This window comes from Strigops habroptila, chromosome 3 (genome assembly GCF_004027225.2).
Source record: "Strigops habroptila isolate Jane chromosome 3, bStrHab1.2.pri, whole genome shotgun sequence".
Taxonomy (NCBI): Eukaryota; Metazoa; Chordata; class Aves; order Psittaciformes; family Psittacidae; genus Strigops; species Strigops habroptila.
This window is the reverse complement of record NC_044279.2, coordinates 38,994,706-39,021,670: the sequence shown is the minus strand read 5'-3', so window position 1 is coordinate 39,021,670 and position 26,965 is coordinate 38,994,706. Positions and strand designations below refer to the sequence as shown.

The following is a 26,965-nucleotide window of genomic DNA, read 5'->3' as shown; positions in this document are numbered from 1 at the left end:
ATCCACGGGGAGCATCACAGCTCATTGCCTCATGGGCCTGATCCTAAGGTGCCTGGGGTTTTTTGGGGTTTTGGTTGGTTTGGGGTTTTTTTGGGGGGGTGGGGGGAGTTTGTTTGGTTTTATAGATTTTTTTTTTTGTTTGTTTTTATAGAAAACTCTATGAAGTCTCTAATGACATCTCATTTTAAATACCATAGAGCTAACTGCTGTAAATTGGGAATAAAGATATAACTGGCTATGATAAAGTGGGTACACTGTTTAATATACTATGTAAAAAGTAGATTATAAAATAACACTGTGGAAATACATTAATATAATTCTTGTACTACTAGATTCTTGGACAGAAGTGACAAACAATATGGAAAATGGCACATTAGAGCTCTATTTTACACCTAGAAAGTTTCTGATGGGGTTTCATATTGACTGCCACAATTCAAATAGAACACAGGCATGCACTGAGGTGTCTAAAAAGCAGGAAATACTAAGCAGTGTGGGTGAAAGAAAGTCTAACTAGCCAGCTTTATGATAGTAAAAAGTGATTGAAATCTGAACCTTGCTGTATTTAACAGCCAGCGCATCACATTTCCCCAGACATCTCCTCTGAAAGGTTGACCAATTTGTTTCAATATAGTGGCCACTCAACAGCACCAAAAAAGACAGCGATATCCAAAGCGCTATATGGAAATTCTTCTTCCAAATGTACAATGTGAAGCCTGAAGTACAAAAGCAGTTAATTTATCACAAAAGCAGAGATTCCTACAGTAACTAATTCAAACTGCTGATGATGCACTAAATCAGAGTGAGTGATGAACACATACATAGCAGCAAGTGAAGTTCAAAAGGATACAGATCTATGTGATCAATGAGCTGCCACATGGTGAATGAAATGCAACGTTGACAAACATACAGTAACAAGAGATGAGGCTCCAAAATAATCAAACCAAATATGAGAAAAATTTAAATAAACCGGGGCAGAAATGTCTCATTACAGAGCTAGAGGTGACTCTTCACACACATCTAAGTACCAGACCTTCAAATCGCTGGGCTTCCTCTCTATATTTAATATGAAAAATACCCACTGTTAACTTGAAGAAGTGCCTTGCCATAAAGCAGTAAAATCTTCCAGGAAATGTAATACAGTGACACCAGTCATGTAAGCAACCATCTATTTCAAGCACACAGATTAGGAACAGCCTACAGATGAATATCTCACATGCATCTGGAATTATATTGCATATTACTTTCCCGAGTGATGACTTAACGATAAGACCAACTTACAGCTTCTTCCTCTGCTAGTCTATGCAGTTCAGAAGCATAATCAGAGCAAGTGGTGTTGGCCAAGCCTCTTCAAACTCTAATCGCTGTCCTAGCTGATTAATGGTTTTTTGACTGAAAAGCAACACCACTTTGTAAGAAGAGTACTGGCATTCAGGGATGTGTACCTCTCGAATTTCACTGGAGCATAAGAAACTTTGCACATCATGAAAGATATCAGGACTTTTAAAAAGAATGAAATCACCTACTGTGATAAGGAAGGGTTTTTATTAGACATTTTCTACAAAAATAATAGCTGTGACTTTCTCATATGCAAGTATTTCCAGCTATGGCTATTACTGTCATTATTCAATTAGTCATTACAGCCAATATAAATATGTTCTCTTTTAGTTTTGTCTATGAAGTGCTAGGCGAAAACAATGATAAAATTCTGTCTTTGTTACTAAATCTTCTATTTGAAAATGTCACGATTCAAGACATCGTATGTCTTTGAAGGGCTTCCAGAAAATCATACCTTCACTAGGTAGTCTCTTGGCTGCAGTTTTACTGTGGAACTTAACTTACACACTTTAATAAAATGGTCTTTCACAGTATTATTTACCATGATAGGAAGAGGCCAGTTATTCTTGACTGACACGAATCTCTCCAAAGCCATCTACACTTTAAAACTGAGAATCTCTACTACAATGTCACCTCCTTGCAGACTCCTCAACAGAATGGCTTGCTGAACTGTGCACCTTTGTACCTTTGCTTCAGCTCATTTTCCTTGTTAAAGAATATCTAACAAAGAGCCCTACTCTCTTTCATCAACATTTTTCTTCTTTTTAACACAATTGCTTGTTTTCTTTGACATGTAAGATTTCTTGATCTGCTTTTCAAAAAAGTCCACCTGCCAGATGATAGCATGCAATTAGATTATGAAAAAAGTGGTAAAGAATGAAAAACGTAGCTATCCCATTTACTTCTTGCTCTGAATCTTACCTTTTCAACACCTTAACCTACAGGTCAGCATATTTGTTGTAGCTTCTCTTATATAAAAGCTCTAATTCTGTAGCTCTTAATTAGTGGATGAATCATACCTTGATTCTGATGAAATCACAAACACTGAACACAAACACAAATAAAGGGCTATTCATTTTGTTTTATGCTAGTATAATAAGACTACAAGAATACTCTTTATTATCATCTGTGAAACACTTAAGGACATCCCTAATACACTAAAAAGAACTGGAATAAGATTAATACTGGAAATACAACGCAGCAGAGAGGAAACAGTCTAGAAACAAAAAAGGAGGGCTAAGGAGAATCTCCATCCTTTACTGGATGCAGGGAGAAACATAATGACAAATGATGAGGAAAAGGCTGAGGTACTTAATGCCTTTTTGCCTCAGACTTCAATAGTAACACCAATTTTTCTCAGGGTACCCAGGATCCTGAGCTGAAAGACAGGGATGAGGAGTAGAACGAAGCCCCCATAATCCAAGGGAAAATGGTCAACAACCTGCTACACCACTTAGACACACAAGTCTATGGGGCTGGATGGGATGCACCCAAGGGTACTGAGTGAGCTGGCAGAAATGTCAAGCCACTTTCAGTCATTTATCAGCAGTCTTGGCGAACCAGGAAGGTCCCAGTTGACTGGAAGTTAACAAATCTGACACCCATCTACAAGAAAGGCTGGAAGGAGGATCCAGGGAACTACAGGCTCTCTAAAACTACCTGAAAGGAGGTTGTAGCGAGGTGGGGGTTAGTCTCTTCTCCCAAGTGACAAGTGACAGGACAAGTGAAAATGGCCTCAAGCTATGCCAGGGGAAGTTTAGATAGGATATTTGAAAACACGTCCTCCCCAAAAGGGTTGTCAAGCATTGGAAGAGGCTGTTCAAGGAAGTGGTTGAGACACTATCCCTGGGGATATTTTAAAGATGTGTAGATGCAGCACTGAGGGACATGGTTTACTGGTAAACTTAGAAGTGCTAGGTTAATGGTTGGACTCTATGATCTTAAAGGCCTTTTTGAACCTAAATGATTCTATGATTCTAGTAACTGTTGTGTTCTATGTACTGGAGGCTACTGAAAAACACGATAAAGCAAAGGTCCTTCAGAACTCAGTTACTCAGCAAGTCATCGGAATAATCCAGGAAAAATGAACCATCCAGTGCACTTTCAGAATATTTGTTATTTGAAGAGATTTATAAGTAGTAGTAATACTTGATTTTGCAGCTCTCCTTAAGAAAGGACATTCAGCTGAACATTAGAGTTTCATGACAAAACTGGATTCAAGGCTACACAACGTTAAATCCCAAGTGATGGTACCAAGGCTAAAGAGCTAAGAAGCCTAAACCAATGCATGATAGAAAGGGTAAATTAGTCCTTCAGTTCCCCTTACCACTAGTAAAGTTAGTCTCCTAACTCCATAATGCAGGAGCACTATTTTGTTAGGTCCATAAGCCACAAAGAATTAAATGATTGACAGACATTTCCAATTGTGTAATTTGTAGCTGATGTACTTTATTTTTTGTTTTGTTCAACTTAGAGACATTCATATGGAAAATCTCTATCTGGATTTCAGACAGTTTTTATAAAAGTTAGCATCTTCCTTCTGAACTGATGCCAAGAATTTCACTAGTCAGATTTTCACAGTTAGATTTTTCACAGACTTCCATTAATAAACAGAAGAGTTTCTACTTAGAGGAGAACTGGTGAAAAGTGGAAATAATAGGAAACCACTCAAATGAAAAGACAAAGCTCCATTACAACTTTAAGGTAATTATGATTATTTAATCCCTGCATAGCCTAATTCTTTGGTCTGAACTTTTTATAAATTTATTTCAAGACAACTTGCACACTGTTATTTCTCAGGCAAACATAGAAGAAAATAGAAAAATGGGGTTTGAGATCTATGCATTAAAACTTTCCATTTCTAAAACTCTGAGTGAAACGCTTTTTGGGGGAAAAAGTGCTACTGAATTTCCACATGAATGGATCTGTGCAAGCAAAAGTTTCTTGCTGGAATATGGAGTTTGCTGGACTAAGGACAAAAGTATTATTGGCTTAAATGAGATAAGGGGTTTACCCTTGACATATACAAAATTTTATGAAGGAAACTTTTGATTTCAAGATTTCTTATCTGGATAAGAAGATTACCTAATGGATCTGACCTGGTGTTACAACTGAGAAAATGATCCAACTGGGTCCTGTGAAGAAGTTATGCTGCAAACCCTGAATGTCTTGTAAACTCTCCTGTATTTCCCCAACAGTTTTCCTTTCATTGACTATTGCATGGAATACACCTCTTTGACACAACCAGTGCATTTATTTAACTTTTGGTTTATATTTTATCTTCCAATTTATTTTGGTTAGAAGTAGAATTACTCTGCTAAAAAAATGACCTGATCCTAGACATAGTTTATTTAAATTTCAGAATGAAAAGCTTACTAAGAACAGATAAGATTGATTGCTCTTTCCATCTTAGCATAATTGTATTTCAGGTGAACATCAATTTACTTTAAAGGACACTTCTAAGTAGCAGGCTGCATCATACATAATTCATCAATCACAGCTGCCTGTAACTTGATTTACTCAAGAAGATTTCAATGAAATAGAGGGAGTTGCATTGTTTTTTATTCTTTGGCTTGTTTGTTTTTAAATAGTTTACAAAACGTTCATTTGTGCTGAATTATTGCTGAAAAGAGTTCATCCTTCGTAATCAGCATGTTGAATTTCTTTCTCTTCATACAGAAATGCTACCTCTTTAAACTTCTTTTAAAAGGCAGAGTGAGTTTCAAAGCGCTGTTAAAAGGCAGAAAGCACTCCATGCTTATCCAAGGCAAAAATAAAGCTCAAGGATTTCGCTATGGGGGAAGGGAAAGAAAAAATATTTATCCGAAAAGCATTGTTAATTTTAGGGTTGTGCATTTTCTAGCTGGCTTGACATCATGTTAGATATTATTTGTTAGACCAGCATACAAATGCAATTGAAGAGAAGTAGCTCTTTCCTCAGCTAGCCCTTCACACAGTTGTTCCACGGCTAAAACGCCTTTTACATGGCAATTTACACAAAACCATGTGCCACTTAAAGTGCCATTACTTGATACACTGAGAAATATAGCTAAAACTGGGACCAGTGCGATGTGTGTTATACACTCGCATCTTCCATCAAGTTCAACTTCAGGAACGTGTTGGTGCCTCAGATGGTCCTGAAGTAAAGAAATATTTCCAAAAATAGATGCAAATAGAGTTTTAAAAGAAAAAAGAAAGAACTAGAAACTGCTAGAACTGCACACCTACACAAAGACAGAAATGCCTTTACTTACTTGTAAGCCCATTTGAAACACAGAGTGACCCATAAAGTTAGCCAACATTCGAATTAGAGCTGCACCCTGTGGGAAATAATAGAGGGGAAAAAAAATATAGAAGTTACTAGTTTTGCATGTCAATATTACACAACAATAACAATCTCAAATAGGTATTTCCATCCAACACTATCATCTTGGAAACTTGTGATTAATATGATCTTTATTTGTGCTGGAATGAAAGAAAGAGAAGAAAATGTGAATATTTACAAGGAAAAGTGAGCAAGTAGACTGATCTTGTTAATATCCTGACCCGTATACTGAAAAAGGCACAGGTCATAAAACACACTCTCCACTGTTGGAGCATGGACGTGTCAGCTCCACAGCTGATTGCCCCCAGCCCTTCTGTGCACTCAGCAGTACTGCACAGTTTCAAACGAGGGCAAAAAATAATGTCTATGCTAAATTCTACCACAGTGATTATTCATAATATTTTTACCTCCATTATACTGTTGCAAATCAAGATTTAGTGATACTACTATCCTTTGTAAAAGCCTTCAAGATCTGATGATCAGGAAGTGGATCATTTTCGTAAGAAGATGTGGATATACCTATTTGACTTATTAATAGTCATCTTATTTCCCAGAATCCATGCAAAGAGGTTAAATACTTGTCTAACACTCTTTATCTACCTATGCCAGTACTTATCCCTAGCCCCTTCAGGCAAAGCTGAGAGATCTAAAAGATTTCTTTTGTTTCACAGGTGATTCTGATTCCCAGTACTTACATCAAGAAATGGATATATACTCACTAGAGTAACTTCCTTTAAGGCATCCCCTTTGTATTTTCTCACTCCCTCTCAGAATCACAATTGCTGTCTGTTTTCCCCTTGCACAAGTGCTCTATTTCAAGCAGAAGTATCTTTGCAGATCTGATTTGATGATTTAGCTATAATATCCCACTTTGCAATCCAATTTCAAGACAACCTCCCAATCTCATTAATCAAGTGTTATACTTAGTACTGATCGCTGCACAAGAGGGAGGGCCCTTTTGATTTAAAGTCAGTAAATCAAAGGCCATAAGAAAACATGATGCTAAAACTCAACAACCTCATCTACAGATGTAGGTTCAGCAATTAGGCAAATGTTCAATTAGAAAATAAACAAATAAATAAACATTTCACAGATTCAAAAATTCACAGGTTCTAAAGCGAAAAGGGCTACTACAACAATGTAATCTGAGTTCCTGCATTAATAGAGGTCAAACTAATTCAGTCAGCAAAAAATCTATTGCTTTCTCTTTACACAATAGCATCTATTTTAGGAAGATTTAAGAACAGGAAAATGTTTCACAGCACCTCAGAACTTGTCACAACTAATATCTACTCACAGTGAAAATGTGCACCCTTTTACTAATTTGAATTTGTCTAGCTTCAGCTTTCAAAGCAGGATTTTATGCCTTTTCCTGCTACATTAAAGTTCAGAGCAGTTTTGAAATTTAACTGTTGTTCAATTTTTAGGCCATTTTACACGTTCCACTCCTTTTTTGTATAGTGACTATTTCTGAAGTACTGAAGGGATTATCTGTAATAACCAACATTTGAAATAACGACATAAACCAAAAAGATTCATAAATTACTAGTAAATAGTAAGAAAACACCACAAGTACTTAACATAGGCAGCAGCAACAAGTAATACAGAGTTAGCAAAGTAACTGAAGCAACAATAAAAGAAATAAAAAAGAAAAAAAAGTCATTGATTGAGGAGATGTCTGTAGTTGCTTATAAGAATTGAACAGTAAATAAACCAAAAGATGGTGTTTGCATTATTAACACTATGCTACATTTTTATGGTGGTACATCATCTTACTGGGAGACCAATCATGTCTGGAACCCACAGCAGCACGGAAAATAATCCCTATCAAAATAGATTATTACTTGAACAGACAAGACCATAGGTCAGAAAGCATTATTACCCTGCTTTTATTGGAGGAACAGAGTAAGCTAAGTCCTCAGAGATGTTTAAATAGATAAACAGGAGATAAACCTGTCTAAGGAGGCAAACAGAAGATTAAAATATCAAATAAACAGATAAATTCTATTCATCCTCTAAGTAACTTGGGCAGGACAACCCAAAACATCTGTAGCAGAACCAAAAATATATAAAATATAAATGAGATCAGCTTAAATCCTTAACAACAAAGACATTTCTCCACTCATCACACAACCCTTTTTCTACTCACTTGTTAGCATTCCAGGGTCCCCTTGTTTTTAGCTTACAGTTTAGATTTCACATAGTGGCAATGGACATACAGGCAACTTAACTCTACTGATTTCTTTGAGAAGTAAGCAGGAAATACCTTCATATGATCTTGCCCACAGAGTCTTCTTTTATCCAGAACCAAGAACATTAGACACACATAAAAACCCCATACATATATATAATTCCTCTCACAGGTGACATTTAGCCACTCATTGGACAGAACTATGGCCCACCTTTACACAGCAACAAAAATAAAAAAGTAAAAAAAGACTGAATAGGAGATCCAAGGCACAAAGGCAAGACTATTCTTTCAGGATCAATCTTTTTTCACAGCTAGCTTAAAAGTACTTTCTACCAATTAATGATCTTTAGGAAACCCAGAAGTCTCTCTTACAGCTTGCAGAACAATATGCTTGTCCCAGTTCTGCTGTCTTCCCCACATCTTCTTGACTTATTTGAGGAAGGGATTCTAAAGATAAAAGGGAAACCAGAAAGAGGGAAAAACTGTTGTGGGGAGAAGGGAGGAGAAATGGGAGCAAATGCAGCCCTTGGTGCGGAGGGAAAAGAAATGGGAAGAAAAAAAGGGAAGCAACCACTCATTTCACCTTTCTTGCACTTCGAAAGCAGGCAAAACTGTAAGAAGAGTAGAAACAATCAATACACTCCTAGCTCTAGGAAGAAAAGAGAAAGGCAGCAAACACTGGCATTCTGACTGGAGATGAAGAGAAATAGGTTTGCAAGCAGAAGGATAAAAAGCAAGAGGTATGTGGAACAATTGGCATAAGGAGAGGGGCTTACTACAAAAGAAAGTACTAAATGGAATTTTCTTTAACAGGGAAAAAAAAAAGACTTACACATGAACCCCCAAAAACATGACTACTGCATACAACACAGTACTATTATACAGCCACACAGACATCTGACTCAATGCAGTTATCCGTAGCATCTGTTTAAACTGCCTTTACAGTCAAGCCAGCACCAGTCACTTCTAGGTGCACTGATCTCATCTTAAAGTAGACCTCCAAACAGATCAGGAAAATTGTAGCCTAAAAGCACCCATCTCTTGTAATTCATTCTAAAAGCAGCCTTGGGCGACTAGCTTATATGTATGTACCTGCACTGCAGACACATAAAGTGAGGTGAGAAGAATTCACTGCATTGTCCAAAAAGGCCACAAAAAGACTGATTCCCAACTCTGTTACAAAGGTTCTGTACCAGTAAGTAGTTCCCAAGAATTTCTGAATTGTGGAGGTAGAAAACTGGTGTGACACCATTCTTTTTTATATATACAGTTGAATAACATATATCATAGCTTGGTTTGTTCTACATGTCACACTTTCATTTAAGAAAACCAGCAAAGGCAGGTATTCAAGAGAGCGCCCTGAAGAGAGAGCAGTGTTTGCTGGTTGCAGGTAGCATTAGCCAAGCAGACAGCAAAGTAAAGTACTTGAAATAATGAACTGGTGAAGCAACTGCAGTGAAGGGGACAATACAAAAATCAGTAAGCCAGCAAATAGGGTTACACAGAAGCTAGGAGGCAAGGAGCCATGTGTGAGAAGATAAAAATGAGCTGGACACTCTTTCAGCATTATTCTTTTAAGGACCAAAAATTATGCCAGTATTCTAAAAATTGCTCATGAGAGAAAAATGTCACCAACACAAAACAGAAAGCATAAACTACAGATGACTCTTGTAAAGGTGAAATAATCTAGTGTCCTGTAGATGCATTGGATTGGGGGACAGAAAAGAGACCATAAAAGATTTACCTAGAAAACACATAGCTCTTCTGTCCTCACAGAAGAGGACACTAAAACTTGTCATTTTTTCCTAGAACACCAAATTCTTTTTCATTTTTATTTCTGTGTTTGTGGGTTTTGTTTGTTTTGTTTTAACTGTAGGATCGAGATTCATCTGACTGAATGCAGATGCCTACATTGCATCTATCTGATGCTTACGCAGTTGTATACAGCTGAGCCAGCTGCCTAAACTCCCTTTAATGGCACTGGAGAGAGAAATGAGAAATTCAGCTCATCCCAATTCATATCATCCAAAGACATGCATCTAAAACAGAACACATGAGTTTCAGCCTAAAAGTGCCTGTTTATCTTCGCGATGACGCAGGAAGGTTAAAGGAGTTGTCAATTGCACAAGTCAACACAGTGAACATCCCAAGTGAGATGACATGAATCCCCGTGAAGATATTTTATCCTGCAACTTACAGAGCAACCTTAGAAAATGTGAAAGCATAAACAGTGCAAAAACACTTCCCTGAGTTTGCAGAGTCTGAGACAGCATCTTGCAGGCTCACCTATCCATTTATCCCACGTAACACCAAATATCAGTAATAATAATTACACAGACCTCAATATACCTCTTCTTCACTGAACGTCCACCTTCCCATCCTTGCTTAGCAATGAAAGTTGTTTATTTCGATCTAGTTCATAATGATCACTTCTGTGATCTAAAATCAGGAAGTACCCTGGTATGAAAAACACCATCGTGCTCTCCCAGGTGTAAATGAGGAGTGAGGTACTGAGGAGAGGAGCATTGGACTATCAACAAAAATTACATAAGTGAATTTCTAAAAGAAATATAATAATTTAGAATGTCCATTTTCCACAAAACCTCCACCCATTCATTTTTCTGCCTCTTCTCTCATTTAAAAACAAAACAATAAAAAAAATAAAAACCACCCCCACCAACATTGAATACAGGTAATTTATTAACATTCTTCTATTGTGCAGTAGTCAGTGAAGCCAAAATCAGGCTTGATTAACATGTAATAGCACCGCTTGTTTTTCAAATACAATGGGACACAGATAGGAGGCCTACAGTTATTTTTCTGTATGCTGGTATCCCTGCAATTTAAGATTATGGTTCCTTTCTCTCTACCTAAGGGAAATGTGAGTTACTCAAGCCTTTACTTCAATTACACTATATTTCACTCATATTATAATTAGAGCTATTATTATCAATAATAACTTCTTATAAACACCTTCATCTTCATTGATTTAAACAAGGCTCAGACCACATACAGGCACTCACAAAGTTACCATTCTTTCACAAAGAGGTCCTGATTTAAGATGAGAATCAATATACAAAGGTTGATGGCTACTAATATGTACCTGATATATACTAGTATTCTTTTTGTTTAATGAATCAGTCACATTACACACACATGAAATAGTTCTCTCCTTGAACTATTTGCCCTGAGCTATAGGCAAGGTGCCTTGTCAAAGACTTTTTTTAAATCCTGTGTCTAGTGACTCCCCGCAAGAGCTCCAGCTGGTTAGTGAGACAGAATCTCCTTTTGCAGCACTTACTGTCAGGCAAGACGAACATATTTATCCATGGGCTCAGTTATCTTACTCTTTATATCCTATAGAAAGTCCCACCTTGATGGAGAAGGAAGTAAAACTCATCAGCCTATAGCTCCCAGGACTTCCCATGGAGGCCTTTCTGTACATTACCCCAGCAATTCTCTGGCACAGTGGCCATTTGTAAGGATAGTCTACATCCCACCGCCAGAAGTTCTGCAGCTCCACATCTGGTTACCTTCAAAAGGTGCAGGTGGACACCACCCAGCTCTGCAGACCTCCTAACTACTAATTCAGCTCTTTTAGTTGGTGTTTTCCATATACGTATCTCCAGCTGATAGTTCCTGCAACCTACCTGTTACAAAGAATAACATGAGCATGGGAATCAACCCATTCTTCAGCAGGAAAGTCCAATACAAATAATTCATTGCACTTCTCTGCTATATCTTTAAAAATCTGAGCCTCCCTTTTACACTTTGGCCATGACATGGCCCCTTACCACCAAGTAAGCCAGAACCATACTTGCTGTATATACATACTCAGGTCAGGCATGAACTACGATAGCAGAATCACTTAAGATCACATAGAAACTTCCAAATTTTGGTTAATATGTTTTGAATAATGGTTGAAATGTATCTTTTCTTCATGAAATGAGCTGAAGAAAGGTTTTTTTAAAACTGCAAATGTATTAAAAGCAGCAAACAGGTTGGGTTTTTTCTTAAAAATATTGGAACATATTTTTACAGTACTCTGTCAAATAAAAGCCTAAGGGCATCAACAAGCAAATGGGGTTTAAGTAAATTAGTATAATTTCATTTCAATTCAAAATTCCTGAATTAATACATTATTCTTTATTTCTCAAAATCTTAGATAATTCTGTGATTTTAAGTTCATTTCAAATATTAGAAGAGTGTATTACCAAGCACTCAGACAAAGAATGCACATTTGCGCATTATACCACTAGCCAAAAAGTAATATCCAAGTCGTGTTTTCCAACACAATCCTTCTTTGTTGGTACTAAGCAACCACAGCTGGATGCTCCATGATATTTAGCTTATTGGGAAAAACACAGCATGAATTCAAGTGAAAGAACTATGTACATCAAACATGTAGCAAAAACGTGACATTTAAAAAAGAACTCTTACATAAAATTCTAAAACTAAAATGAAATCTGTTGAATCCTGGAGAAATTTAACATGAAAAATATGTTTTGACTAAGTCACATCTGCAGAATTTGCTCAAATGTAGATACAGAATAGTCTATATATGTGTAAATGAATTATTTAAAAACTTGGTCAACTGAGCTGCTGTATTATTCTACATGTAGTGCACTGAATTAAGTGTATTGTTACCCTCTGCACATTAAAGAAGAGGACCAAGAAATGGGAGAAGTCCGGCTGTAATGTCTGTTGAGCAATTGGCATGACCTTAAGCAAAACAAGGGACATCCCTCAGTTCTCCTGTAAGAACAACTGAAAACTGGGCAATCACTTTCAAATCCAGATGTTGCATTGAAACTGTGCTTCCTTAAAGAAACATATTGACCATACACTTGTTTTTTTCCCAAAGAGAAGTCCAACCATTCCTCAAGCTCCCACTCACAAGATCATGCTGAGATGTATTTTACCTTCCCACCTTTGTCATCTGAACTGTCATGATATGCAACCTTACCCGGATAATTGTGGAACAAGACTGCCCTGTTCATATCATCAATTATAACATGGTACTACGGCAGGCTCCTGAGAAACCTCTGCTAAAGTCCTTCTATTGAGGTGTAAGAGCAGCGATAATTGCAAAGCCTTCTCTGGAATTCTTCCACTACCTCTATCCAGACTATTATATCTCTGGGAACTGCAGAAGTACTCACTGCGAAATTATTTTCAGGGAATTAATTAGACTGTATCATGAGTCACGAGTACTAAATCCCCCTCTCAATTTCAGAAATTGAGCACCGTAATACACCAGCTTAGCTATTTCCTGTATTCTCCAATGGCACCTCCAAACACTGCAAGGAAAATGAAGCTTAATGCATGTGAATTTGATGAGTGTGAATGTTTCATTATTTGATTAGGTTAACAGAACTCATTTGTTTAAATGAGTAAACATGTGCCTATGATTTCCTCCCTGTGGCATAAATGTAAAATGTTCAAATGAATTCCTAGAGGCTTTCCCTTTGGAAAACCTACATAGAAGCTGTAAGAAGAAATAAGGAAGGAGATAGGTATATGCAGACTATGCAGCACACTAGTACAAAATGTGACAATATGACTCATCCTTCAACACACAAGCAACCCAACTTAAATACTAGAGCTTACACACATAAAATTAAACAACTATGTACTTGGCTGAATTTGGATCTGAGTGGTTTCCCTGCACTTGATAATAAATTGTTAAAAAGTAAGGGATTACATTCATTAAAAAGAGCTCAAAATAACCATCCCTACTTGATTTTAACAGTACAGGCTATTAAAAAATATAAAAATCAGCCATTTAATTTGTCTTCTTTACTTTTTAGAGTAACACAGAATTTCCAATTGATATTTGCTCATCGAGCAGTGCACGCCCACAGGTTAACATGTTGCTAATACTCAGCAATAAAACTGGGATATATTTTAATAAACAAACTAAACTTACAATATATTTTTAAAACTTTACTTACGGTGTGGACAAGCTAGTATTTTTAAAATCAGCATCTATACCTATAAATCTGTAATGTACTGTGCTAAATCATCAAAGATGCATAAAGGCATCTTATGTTGTTTTTATAGATTGTAAGGCCATTTATCTGATGCCAAAACATCACTGAAAAAGCAACATTATATTCAAGGAGAGCTTTTCACTGGGAAATCATAATCATTTTCTATTCTGACAAACACAGCTGTTCTAGTACTGGATAATACCAAAATGGTCAGATGGTAAGATGAGCTTTGGCGAAATGTTTGTCTTAGACATAAAATTCTGTTGCAAATTTTAGGACTGTGACACAAAGAACAAAATCTGAGGGTAAATGACCATAACTAGTCATGTTCTTCAGGTGGATATTGTCGTATCATTTTCCTTGAATAATAAAACGTTATCAGTCGCCTAGACAAAATGCTATCAGGACTCCATTTACAACAGGAGTATTATTTAGCCTCAATACAAAAATGTTTTTTACATGTTTTGACACCACTGACAAGGACAAATGCATTTCATACTTTTTCCATAACTCCTTGTATGAGGAAATCTTCAAGGATGGACAAACACAAGAGCTTGGTGACATTGTTTACACAGACAGGCCATCATCATTTATTAAGTAGAGAATCCTAGAATCATAGAATAGTTAGTGTTGGAAAGGACCTTAAGATCATCTAGTTCCAACACCCCTGCCATGGGCAAGGACACCTCACACTAGACCATGTCTCCCAAGGCTCTGTCCAACCTGGCCTTGAACACTGCCAGGGATGGAGCATTCACCACTTCTTTGGGCAACCTGTTCCAGTGCCTCAGCACCCTCACAGTAATAAACTAGTACATCTTAAAATCCATTGTATTAAGAATCTCTTGTAATAATAAAACTGGTTCCACAAATCTGTGTTTTCCATTAGGGGCAATGGACAAAGATTTTCCCTTTTATGATGAGTACTTAGAGAAGTGTTTACACAGTCACAGTTACTTCACTTCAAAGAGGAAATGCATCACCATTTTACCAACCAGCTCCACAGTCAATCCAAAGGCAAATTAAGTAAAATTAAACTTGGAATTTGTGATGATTCTCCACTGATGACTATGTTGGGGATCAGTATGATCTGATAGCTATCTGTTAATCCAGCCAATGTGCTCTCTAATGATACAGTATAGCACTGGAGTTTTTTTAACTAGATAATTATGCCATAATAAATCAAAGATTTTAAAAGTCTATGTCTCAACACGATCTATCTTTACCAACTACACATTTAATCTCATCAAAGATTGAAATCAGGTCTGTTTGACCAGCTTTGTTTCCACAAAGGTTGAACGCTATTATCACTTTTTTTTTTAGTTCACTAAATACAACACAAGAATCATAATCCATTTGCCTAAGTCTGATTTGCAACTAACTATAATTAAAAACACCATTCTACTTTCTCTTATTGCCTCTTTTAAGTTTTAGAAATTAAACACACCTTTATAAAACAACAACAAAACAGTATGGCAGAGGTTGTTCCAGAGAGTTCCCTCCTGAATATTGGTCCTGCAGGATCATATTTTGACATAAATATTGATCATATTTTTATGCCTTTTCTTTCTTTTTACTCTATTTCATTATCTCCAGTTAATTTTCTATTTCTAATTCTTACAACTTGTTCCAAGTTACTTCTTTAACACTTAAAATCATTGCTCTTGTTTTACTGATCTGAACTAGGATGTGTGTCAGCAAATGTCATCCCTTGCCTTCACCTGGGCATTGTTTGGTTTTGGACTCCTTCAGGGAAAAAACAATCTGTAAAGGCTTACAAAGGTACTTTCTGCTTTGCTCTTTGCTAAAAATGATCATTAAAAAGTAAAACCAGAGAAGCAGAAAAGTGAGTGCACTTCAGCAATTCTGGTGCTGGTACTTCCATGTACAACCACCTTTATCAAAACTTTAAGTCATGGAAACACCTAAGACACAGATGCACTATTCTATTCCTGCTACTCCCTTTTGGGGAAAGAAGTATGCAAAATGATGGCAGAGCAGAGTGTCTTGAGCCACCTTTGCCATTTCTGCTTTGCTCACCTCCTCCAACCCTTGGGACCTCCCATTTGCCACTGCCTTTCAACAGGGAACGGGCAGAAGATAGTCTTGTACCACAGCAGGTTGCATCTTCCCAGTTGCTCTACCTTGACTGAATAATCTAGTCTAACGAGCTCTTCTTTAAAATAAAATTAACATTTGTGCTCCATTTCTATTATTTCCAATCAAAACCACATACACTTCTCCCCAGCGTGGGGAATGTAATGCTCCTGAAGCACATTAGGTGTATAGCTCTTTATATACCACACGCAATGGTTTCTATGTTTCTTCTTCAAAAAACACTATCTTGAGTCAGGAAGGTGCTCAAATGCCTTAGGACAGGTATTTTAAATATCTTGAAGCACCTGCCTAATTTTACACAATAATACCCACTGGATAAAGTGGGAAAGCCTGCATACTTTAAGTCGAGCACTCTTGGGGCTGCTCTAAACTTGTACCTAAAGGTTTCACTAACTCTGAGTTTCAATAGCTTTCGTATTGGAAGCAGTAATGACCTACGATCTTTTCATCTAAACAGAAAGAAATTATTTTGATCACAAGATACTTCCCCTGTTATAATGCATTACGAACAAATGGCTCCTGAAAGCATCTTCTGCAATCTGGGTGCTGACCTGCTGCACTCGCAAGTCATGGAACAGAAACCAGCATCACGAAATGTGCATCCAGGACTTGATGGCATTCACGGGCAACATCACGGCTAAATTAGTCAGGGAAAACAGAGCTCTCCCTTTACACTGTGGTAAGGGATTGGGTTGTAAAGTCACCCGTATTGTATTATAAGACTTTAACTAGGTGGATACCACCTTATTTTATTGATTTAATTAAGTGAATAACTAAAAATCAAACCTATTTTACTATGGTTTACTATTTATAAGTATTTATCTAGAATTTCTTTAATTATTAATGAGCTGCTCTCACTTTTTTCTGTGGTCACTTCATAGAAGCACACTGTCACAAATAAATTGCACTCATGAACTGAGTGGATATCACTCTGATACTAATTCTTGTTTTACTGGGAAGAATACATGCCTTGGATTTTTTGTTTTATTTTGTTATTACAGTGCCCATATCTTTCCCAGTGCCTGAAGAACAGAAGTAAAAAGAACCAAGTTTTTAGAGAGACTTTCCAGTGAGTGCAGTTATCCTTCCTGTTCTTCCACAGTCTTGCAGAACATGTTATGCTGTAAATTTTCAGAGAATTACACTCAAAAGGGTAAGCAAGCCACTGCTTTCAATTTCTTATGTTCTCCTTTGCCAGAACTGTTACTGCAACATACAGGGAAACTGAGCGTTCTCCTTTGCGCAAATTTTTAGTTGAACAGATTTCCTAACGCAGAACATTGCCTTTGAGGGGAGGCAGGAAGCCTGGTCTCCCTTTATTATTATTAGAAATATATTTTCCTTCCATCACTCAACACAGAAAGCAGGGAAAAGCATTTTCAAAGAAGTGGCATATAGTTAAGAAGGAAAAGGAAATTATACATACAGGTTTAGGAAATAACAAATTGCTTGCATTACAAAGTCAGGGCCAGTAGCTGATCTCACTGCTGGGGTTAATTTTGCTTACAAGGAAGAAAAGAAGCGATATTCTAAACTATTCCAGTCATCCTCTTCCTTGTTTTGATTATTGTTTGTCACTTGCCAAGACATATTCTATTGGGGGTACTTTTATAGTTACACTACATCATACTGGTCTTGCCTGCTGTGATTACTGCCAGAATCTTCAACCAGCACACTTCAAAGCATGCAGCAGGCTGACTGAAATGACTTCGGATATTATCTGGCTCTCTACAGTGTCCTTGGTGCCCTTTCATCCCTTCTCTTATCTGGCTGTGGCTGCTCATCTAGGGCCATGACTCCTTTAGTTCTGTCTGGGATCTCTCTCCTTCACGCTGTTCTGGGTCTAGCTGCTCCCTTTGAGATGCGGCTGTCTTGTTTCTCCGTTTTATTACTGCCAGTTGTTCCTCGCTGATTGTTCTTTCTCAAGTTATTCTTGCTGCACTCTCTCCTCCTCTGTTGATGCAGCTCTTGAGGGCTATGATTCCTGCTGTCAGTTATTTCTGGTGTGGAAAGCCTGTCCTGCTTTTTGGTTTGACTTTACAATTCTCAGATCCACTCTTGTGTTCAACGGGCTATATTTCCTACTGCACTTGGGATATAACCACTTTTCCCGTCATTGTAGGAGGACACTCTCTCACTTCCAGCTGCAATAGGAAGACCTACCCACTCTGATGTAAATTGAGCGATTTGAATCCTCTACCAGTACTGTTTATTAATGAACTATCACGACTTCTTATTTTTCTCTACATATTTGTGGCCCTAGTGAAGGATGACATGTTCCTATCTAAAGAATGCCTATCTAGTATAATGTTTTGAAAGAGGTAAACGTTAACCTCAACAGCTTAAGTGGAAAAGCATTGTATGCTGCTGGGCTATAGTATCTGTTTCACTCTGCTTGTGGGACTACCTGAATGCCATTCTTCAGAGGTTTGTGTCATAAGATTTCTTAACATGTGCAACCACCGAGGACAAGAAAGTGGAAATGAAAAATATATTCAGCTCCAAGGCATTTAAATAGAATAGTTTCAATGATCATCTCTGAAGTATATAGAAAGAGGCATATCTTGAAAATGACAGCTGAGTGTCTAGCAGAGATGGGCACTTTAATGGTGTCTAATTGATTTATGCCACAGTGATGACAGTAAAGACAATGAAATGACAATGACATTCTATGACTGTCATTTCACTGAACAAAAATTAGATGGGAGAAAGTTTCATCATTTCAATATCATGTAGAGAACCATGACGAGAGAAAAGAGATCACATTGACAACCCAAGGTCCCAGGGAGCACAAGGTGGACATTTAAAAAGAGGAAAAAAAAAAATAGAGAGAATGAAAAAAAAAAACCCATATCAAAATGTAGGGAAAAGATAGTCTGCACATAGTGATAGACTGTTTAAAAATGAATGGTTTTTTTTTTTAAGACAGTGGAAAAGCCATCACTGATGGTCCTGATCCAAAGTTTATACTAGAGTCAACAGAAAAAAATCCTGAGAACTTAATACTTGACAGCAATTTGCAAAATCAATCAGCATACAAAAAGCCATCCCAGTAACACTGGCAACAACATCCCTCCAGCAGGGATCATTGTGTAAGGAGGGCTTTGAGGCACCTGAAAATATCTGAGCACATGACTGACCAGGTAAAAGCCTTCAGTATAATCTTACAGTTTGGATTTTATTGACATACCATTCAACACAGTATTTATACTTGCAGCCACTAGAGAACTAGAAAGATAGGCAAATGTTCTAGCTATCTAATAAATGAGCTTATTTTCCTAGTTGATTTTAAGTCCATGCCATGCATGCATGCATACAAGGCTACCTAGAAATGAAACAATGTAAGATCTACAATATGTTAAATTTGCTCTAATTTATCCTCAGAAGGCAACAGTGTCAGGTGTTTGGAGGAAGATACAGAAACAGTGAAAAGAGCAGTTATGAAGTCAGTTGGGAAAGTTTCTTCCTATTAGATATTGCTCGTATCTAAAATAAAAGGATGAATGGGTACAAAGAATAGCAGACAGACAAATTATCAGACAGGAAGTCTTCATGGGTGAAAGAGCAGGTCTTTTAATCTCCTCACCTATGAAGGTGAGTTAAGTAAATTCTTCCATTGCCGTTCCTCAAGGTGGTTTGCTAGGTTTGCTATCTGGATTCAAAACTTACAGGATCAGGCCCTGCTATGAGCGCATTCACGTGTCACCTAGGCTTCAGGAGAGTTGGCCGTCAGGGAAGCTGAGTGGAGATGCTGCCCTATCCACTGGCCATAGTCACTGTTACATTGAAAAAGGAACCTTTAAGTGGACAGATACAAGATAAAGATTGTACTCTAATCTGCACAGAAAACAGAGAGATCCTATTAGCCTGCATAAAATAGCTAACAGTACAGCTAATACTATCACTAATACTATAGCTAAAATAGCTGATGTTTGAAAAGTATTCATAATACAAAAAATGTAAAGTATCAGAGTTTACTGTGTGATATCACTATTATCATATTAATAAAAACATACTTAGCTTTAAATATTAAGATACTGATGTGAGATAAGCCTCTAAACATACTAGTTGAATTGAGTTTCAGCTACCACCAGCAAACATATGACTGAAACATTTAAACAATGAGAATACTTCAGTAAGCTAAAAGCCGCCGGCTATTACAGCTTAATTGACCAAGAGTAATGTTTTCAAAGCCAGCTAAGGGATTTTTGAAAATGTTACTTGGGCTCTTGAGCAATTCCAGCATTTTAAAATATTTTCTTAAGTATTCCGTGTTTGCATATTACATCCTACACCTATTACATGGACATATACACACACACTCTCATTCGCCGTTCCTTAAAGGCATCAGATCCTTTCATGGAAGAGGACTAAGTTCAAGTTATTGCTGACTGGCAATAACTGATGATTATAAGAGAGGATACACATCTTTTTTAGCCGAGAATGAGCACTGGATAAACTAGAGGCTCAGTAGGCAAGTCAGTGTTTCACTGCTGCTGTCTTGTTACAGTAAGATGTTAGGCAGCTAATGGTGCAGAAGAAAAGATTATGAAGTGCAAAGGTGATAGTCAAAAGACTCCTGTAACTGAATCATCAGCAGAGAGCTCCAGTACAGCCTTCATAGCAGAAGGCTGCAGGCAGCAGCCTCTGCTTCACACTCCAAAGGCATCTGGTCACTATATTAAGGCATAGTATTACATACACCATGTAGCAGAGAACAACCATGCGGTACGATTGAAACCACCAGCTTTTGGGCCATATACTAACAGCCCAAAGACATAAAATGGAGAAGGTGAAAGTGTGCAACCCTCTCACTCCTGCCCAGAAGCTGTTCAGTCCCAAAGCTGGCCAAAAGGCCTTCTGTTCATTAAAATAAAATTTGAAACTGCCTGAATTTAATACATATTCCTTTACCACAGCAGAAGGCAGTTCCTCCACTCTCACTGTTCCACAGTGACTTCAGACTTTTCACTAACTGACAGAAGAATTCTCTTGCATAGAAAAAAACAGAAAAAACTTTACATTTAACTTCAGCACTGGACCCTTTTCCGAGAGTTTCAAAAGGACAAAGACTACACATCGTTCTGCTTTTTAAAGCATCTAACACAATTCAGACACCACTACAAAACAAATAGTAGTAAAAAACCCCAAATCTATTATTTATAACATTCAATAGCACTGGGTGTATGAATTTAATCGGCAAAAATCACTGTTGTATATTGCAAATAGATTCCACACAAATTAAAGTTTCCCAGCTAGTAGCCACTGTAGTGTACAGGGGTTTTTAACTGGTACTTGCTTTACAGACACAACATGATCTTCTAATAGCTACTGACATAACTGTATACAGAGATAGGTAAGTTTAATTAGCCTTACCTTTTTATAGGCAATCCAGTCAAACACCCTGTCAATATCTGTGGCTTGCTTCACCTCCTGGGATACTGGATGTGAACTGGCCAAACCATCCAGCAACATCACTTCATGTAAGACATCTGTCAGAAATCTCTGCTTTTCCTGAAATACAGCGTATGCAGTAGTATCACAGACCAATACACATTTACAACAATACAGAAATTATGCACAATTATCAGAGGTGGTTGACTAATATGACAGTTGGCTAAAATCAGACCTAGTTTGAATTTAAGCCACCATGACCTCCTACAATCTTGAATATGGAATAGACTCTGACTTAAGATCTTTTGCTGCAATGAAACTTTACTGAAATCAAATCAAAGACTGTTAAATGAATCAAAACATATCTGTAGGTGCAGACTGCAATTCTGATCATGACTATTAATTCACAGTTACGAGTCGTGGTGAGAGAGGTGAAATTGTGTAGTCTTCAATCACAAAAATATATGGATGTGACAAGTTGAGATCATTGTATATGAAAACTTGCAGGTATGCAGGTTTGAAGGTACGAAAACTTCTGACAGAGATAGGTAAATACAATTACTACTGCTTCATTTGGTGAAGTTTCAGTCACTTGGCTCTTTGTGCCAAGTTCACACAGCAGGTCAGCATGGGACAGGACAATGAACAGAACCCGAAACAGTGTTACAGATGCCTACGTTGTCTTTCATAATTCTGGTATAGAAATCCATTCTCCTCAAGAACTTGCATGCTCTAAAATCTTTGTAACTTCCATCTGAAAAAAACCCATTATTATCTCTCTTTACAACTGGGACAATAGCTGCATGTAGAAGTTAAATGACACAGTCAAATCACAGCTACATCAGAGGCTGGTGCAAACCCAAACAACATCCAACATACTAATTTGTTTCTATACCTTCCATAAATACAGACTGCAGAGGTATGCCAAAACTGCTGCATATTTACTCTGTCAGCAACATTAATTAAATGTGCATGTACAGCCTATGAACTATGCTGCACTCAATTTCACAGTGCAACTAGATGGGACTTCTTCAGCTGAGAAATGACATGCCTTAAAATCCGCTCATATTGCATTCATATAGATGTCTCTAATCCAAAATACTGTTTCAGGAAAGAAGAGCTTCATTTACTTGTTTTTTTTCAAGTCAGAAATAAATGCAAAGAGTGAATTAAAAATTATGGAAGGTTTCAATAAGGTCTTTTTACCTTGAAATGACGTATCTCAAACTGTATCTAAATTACCTGAACCTAAATGTTCCTGAATTAATGTCAACCTCATGTCATAATATAAAGAAGCTCTTTTTTTAAAAAGCCACCTTTATGTCCTCAGATAAAATAACCACACAATTACATAATAAATTCTATGTTTAATTTCTTGGGTGGCAAGGTTTTGATATTAATGTGATAATTTAAATTATATTTATAAGACAGCTGAAAAGCTCTTTCAGTGCTGATCCATCTGGAAATAAACCTTTATGTTAAAATTCATAAGAGCACAAGAAATGTACCTTGAGCTGATTGTATATTCAGGCAATTAAAAACACAGGATGCAGGAAAGCCAATTACCCAACACACTCCTAGTGTTCTCAGCTGGCTGCATGAGGTAAGGTTTGTGAAGGGAGAAGTAATGTCTTGTTCGTGTTATTGTTCATTTCCAAATTTTCTCAGGCATACGCAGTTAGTAACTGCCCTTTTTTATGGGGGGGAAAATATGGTGTAGGGAAACAATTATTAAGACAGTCCTACTTAGGGGAAAACTGTTCAGGTGTAAAGGACTGCAGATGCTTTAGTTGCACCTCACATTCTCTATTAGTCAGTAACAGAGCCCCAGTTTTATCAGATGTATGAGATGTAATGCATACAGGTATGAACACACAGAGGTATTGATCTGTCTCTAAATTCAAGTTTGGATATAACAACTGACAAACATTTGTGGGACTGGATTGTTACTGTTTGGAATTAATTCATTAAAAGGATTCTTTTTAATCACAAATTAATACTTTAAATACAGAACCTGGAATCAACAAAATCAGCACATAGGAAACATAAAGTGAAGCTAGAAGAGGAAGAACACAAAAGATACAAAAAGGACAGGCTACATTTTGATTTTCTGTTTGTTTCTTTGTTAGTCTCCTGAAGGACTGAAAAGGGACATTTTAGATTCATGATTAGTCATTCAAGTTACCATAGCTGAAAAGTCTTCCTTAAAATTTATGTCACACCATCACGCTGGGATACAACTGGAATAGCTAGTATGCCTCCAAACATGTAAACCTGCATTTTAGTAAGAATTTACAAGGTTTTTAACCTATAAAGCTAAATTTATTGAACCAAAAGGACTCCAAAACATTCCCAGCTTTCCCTTCAGGATGAGCCCTCTGAGAACAGATTTCAAAAGGAGACTCAAACATAGGCCAGGTTGAACAGGGCCTTAAGCAACCTGGTCTAGAGGGAGGTGTCCCTGTCCATGGCAGAGGGGTTGGAACAAGATGATCTTAAGGTCCTTTCCAACCCTAACCATTCTGTGATTCACACTGGGGGCCTGCAGCTTGAAGAGACAACAGGAATCAGAAATGCAGAAAGAAACTAAAACTGCCTTAATTATGTTGAAGAAACACAACCTCAGCTATAAAAGTCCTAACAGCACATTAAGGGGGAAAGGCCAACATGTGACCAACCTGCTTATACTGATGGAAGAGGGTCTTTCTATTCCCTAGTTATTTGCTCTACACAGTACAGTGGAATTGATCTAACATGATACCTACAGCACTGAAGAACTTCTAGCACAGAAATTGTAAAGAAAATCAATCTTGGAATGCATTTAATGAGGCCAGCGAGCCATCAACAAGGTAAGTGACAGGTTTGCAGCTAGATATGAAACCATGACAAAATGTTGTTCAAGACCCTCCTCCAAGGGAGTTTGACTGCAAGAGAAAAGCCAAAGACTGTGATCTGTCTGTAAGTAAAAGAGAGCTTCAGGCAAGTCTGAGGCTTTGCTTGGAAGTGCAATGCTGTGCAGTGCTAACATAGGGCCAGAGCTCTGAGCAGAAGTTGATGTGACAGTAGCAGAAGCATAGCCTGAAATAATTCAGAGGTGCTTCTACTCAAATGTGTGCCTTTCTTTAAAGGCAACCAGGAAGCCTCTACTCTTTATCTTCCTACTGCCCACTTGGAGTCCCATCTCTTCATCTCCTCTCCTCAGACCCTCCTTGAACTATGGGTAGGTGAAGTCTGGGAGACCAGACCCATGTTGAGAAGACATGCCAATTATTTCTTGTTGCTTTCCCTCTTACTCTTGAGAATGCTTCCAGGTGCAGGGACTGAAATGCTGTTATCAGACGAACATGCCTTTCAAACATTTACATTATCAGAGTATTTCCCAAAGATCTGTGGTTGCTAGATTCAGGTATTTGTCTCTTTATAGGAATAACTTCTTTTAATCCTCACAGTAAGACCTACTCTCGTACAAGGTTGTCCTGAAGGACTTATCCCTTCTCTGTGCTGTCCCCTCCTTAGACAGCATTTAATCATTGTGAAAATCCAAATTTCACTGCTTCGGGTAAGAGCAGCACAAATGCTATGGGTCAGAAACGTTCCACTTATAGCAATTTTTCCATATTATGGAAATAATCTGAAGATTTTTAAATGTGATCGATAGTGTAAATCATTCCATAGCAAAAAGAATCAGGAGTAAGGAACTGGCTACCCACAAAAAAGCTTTCTGGTTCTGGTTTATTTTCACCTTGTTCTAGGGAGGAAGGTTTATGGAAAGGTGTATTCATCTCCAATAGGATGCCCATCATTCAACTATTCTACCTCTAAATGTAAAGAAAGGAATTGTGACATAACATTTTTTGGCAGAAAAGACTGCACCTTCAAGTGCCATTAAAAATGTATTGTGCATAATGGGATAACAATGATGTAATGGAAACGGATTGCTGCTGGTGACTTTACAATATCATACTGAGGCACAGTGTAAGAGTTCAAGTTAGCATGACAATAACGTATACGTAGTCAAATAAAAATAATTTCTAAAAATTAATATGAAATACCAGAGAAAAGAATTATAATGGGGGGGGGGGGGAAGTAAAATATCCAACAGAGGAATAAAAGGAATAGAACAATGAAAGCTGAAACTGATAATTAGTAGGCAGAAGAGATCAAAGGCCTCAATATTAAAGGCATCGTCTTTGTTCTGGGAAAGCTATTCAAACAGCTTATGGACCGAGGAGTCTACATGAATAAAGCTTAATATTGGCGTGCAAATCTGCAAATTATTTTCCTGACAAATTTGCCAGAAATATCTTTTCCAAAATGTAGAGCTTTACTAGCCATCATGAATACAGAGATAAGTGATTTCTCATGCCTGACAAAACAAGCATTTGCAAGACGTAGTACCTGAGTTTATAGGGAAACTGCACCCTAGGGGAAAATAAACAGGGCCAAATTTTGAAAGCAATCAAAGAACACCAGCACGTACACTACCAGTTCAGTTCTAATACAATATATTTCAGGGTGAAGCTTAACAAACTACAAAGGAATACCATCTATGAGGAAACCTAAAGTTCAATAAAATACCTTAAGGCCAGAAAAGATCCACTGAGGGCCAAAAGCAAGTTCTTTCTGTCTACTTGCTAATAAGACCTAAGTCGTCATAGCACAGGAAGTCTCCTGAGTACTTGCAAATGAAAGCAACATTTCTTTCTCTTTCTTCTCTACAGTAATTTTTTGTAAATAGCTTGAGCAGCTTACAGATTGCTTTTTTTTTAATTTATATCTCTGCATGTGTGCTTTAATTATGTGCGTAGATTGTTGAAGGAGGCCTGAAACATATTCTACATTATTAGCTGCATGTCATGGTTCCGTGTCTACCTTCGTAAACCTCTTTTCTGTATTTTCAAAGTTCTTGCAAAATTTCTGCTCCTGTGCTTGAGAAATTTTCTCACTCACTGACAATTTTTGTTGTTATAAAGCAATGTGGGTGTTCTAGGTATTCATAGTCAAGGAACACCAAAAGCTTTGAGTATCAGGAAAGAGAATTGGATATGTATTTTCTTTTCAATAAAGTGCCAAACCAGAGATTCCTGACCACCTGCTTAAGTTGCCAAGCAGATGGGATTTTGAGTTTTTAAGCAATATCACCAGCTACTTCAACTGCTGTTTCTTCTCACCACTCTGCTTTTCAGGTGTACCTTTAATTTGGTTATATACCAGATCCACTACACCAAAGGTAGGCCTATAAAACAGGAGGATGCAGTACAAAAAAGGGAGCGTTAGAAAAGGAAACAACACATACAGACCACCAGCACTTCACAAAAAAAGGCCAGTTTCACTCTCCAGGATCATGTTTTGTCACTTTGTGTGTAGTTGCCTTTACAGAAATAGAGTCATTAAACAAACAGATGAACACAGATCCATTGTCTTCTCATGCATTTGTCTCCAGAGCATTTTAAAACATTAGGCAAAGTATGAAGTCTATCTTCTAATTCAAAATCCACAGAGGGAATCTGTAGAGGAAACTTATCTCAATTTAAGTAACAGTAAATAATATTTAAATGAAAGCGGCTTTGAGATGTGATTAGTATACTGAGTCAACTTCCAGCAACAACT

General features: G+C 37.4%; 1 protein-coding gene across 2 annotated transcripts in view; it reads right to left on the bottom strand.

Moving 5' to 3' along the window:
* TRHDE (thyrotropin releasing hormone degrading enzyme) overlaps positions 1-26,965 on the bottom strand; it is a 221,055-nt gene that overhangs the window by 99,023 nt on the left and 95,067 nt on the right. Inside the window, exons 6-7 of one of the 2 annotated variants that reach the window (XM_030480256.2) lie at positions 21,338-21,475; positions 5,589-5,654 (exon numbers count right to left, since the gene is read on the bottom strand). In XM_030480256.2, the coding sequence (XP_030336116.1) occupies positions 5,589-5,654; positions 21,338-21,475 (204 nt within the window). The remainder of the gene's footprint in view (positions 1-5,588; positions 5,655-21,337; positions 21,476-26,965) is intronic. The other variant, XM_030480257.1, reaches the window with a different exon arrangement.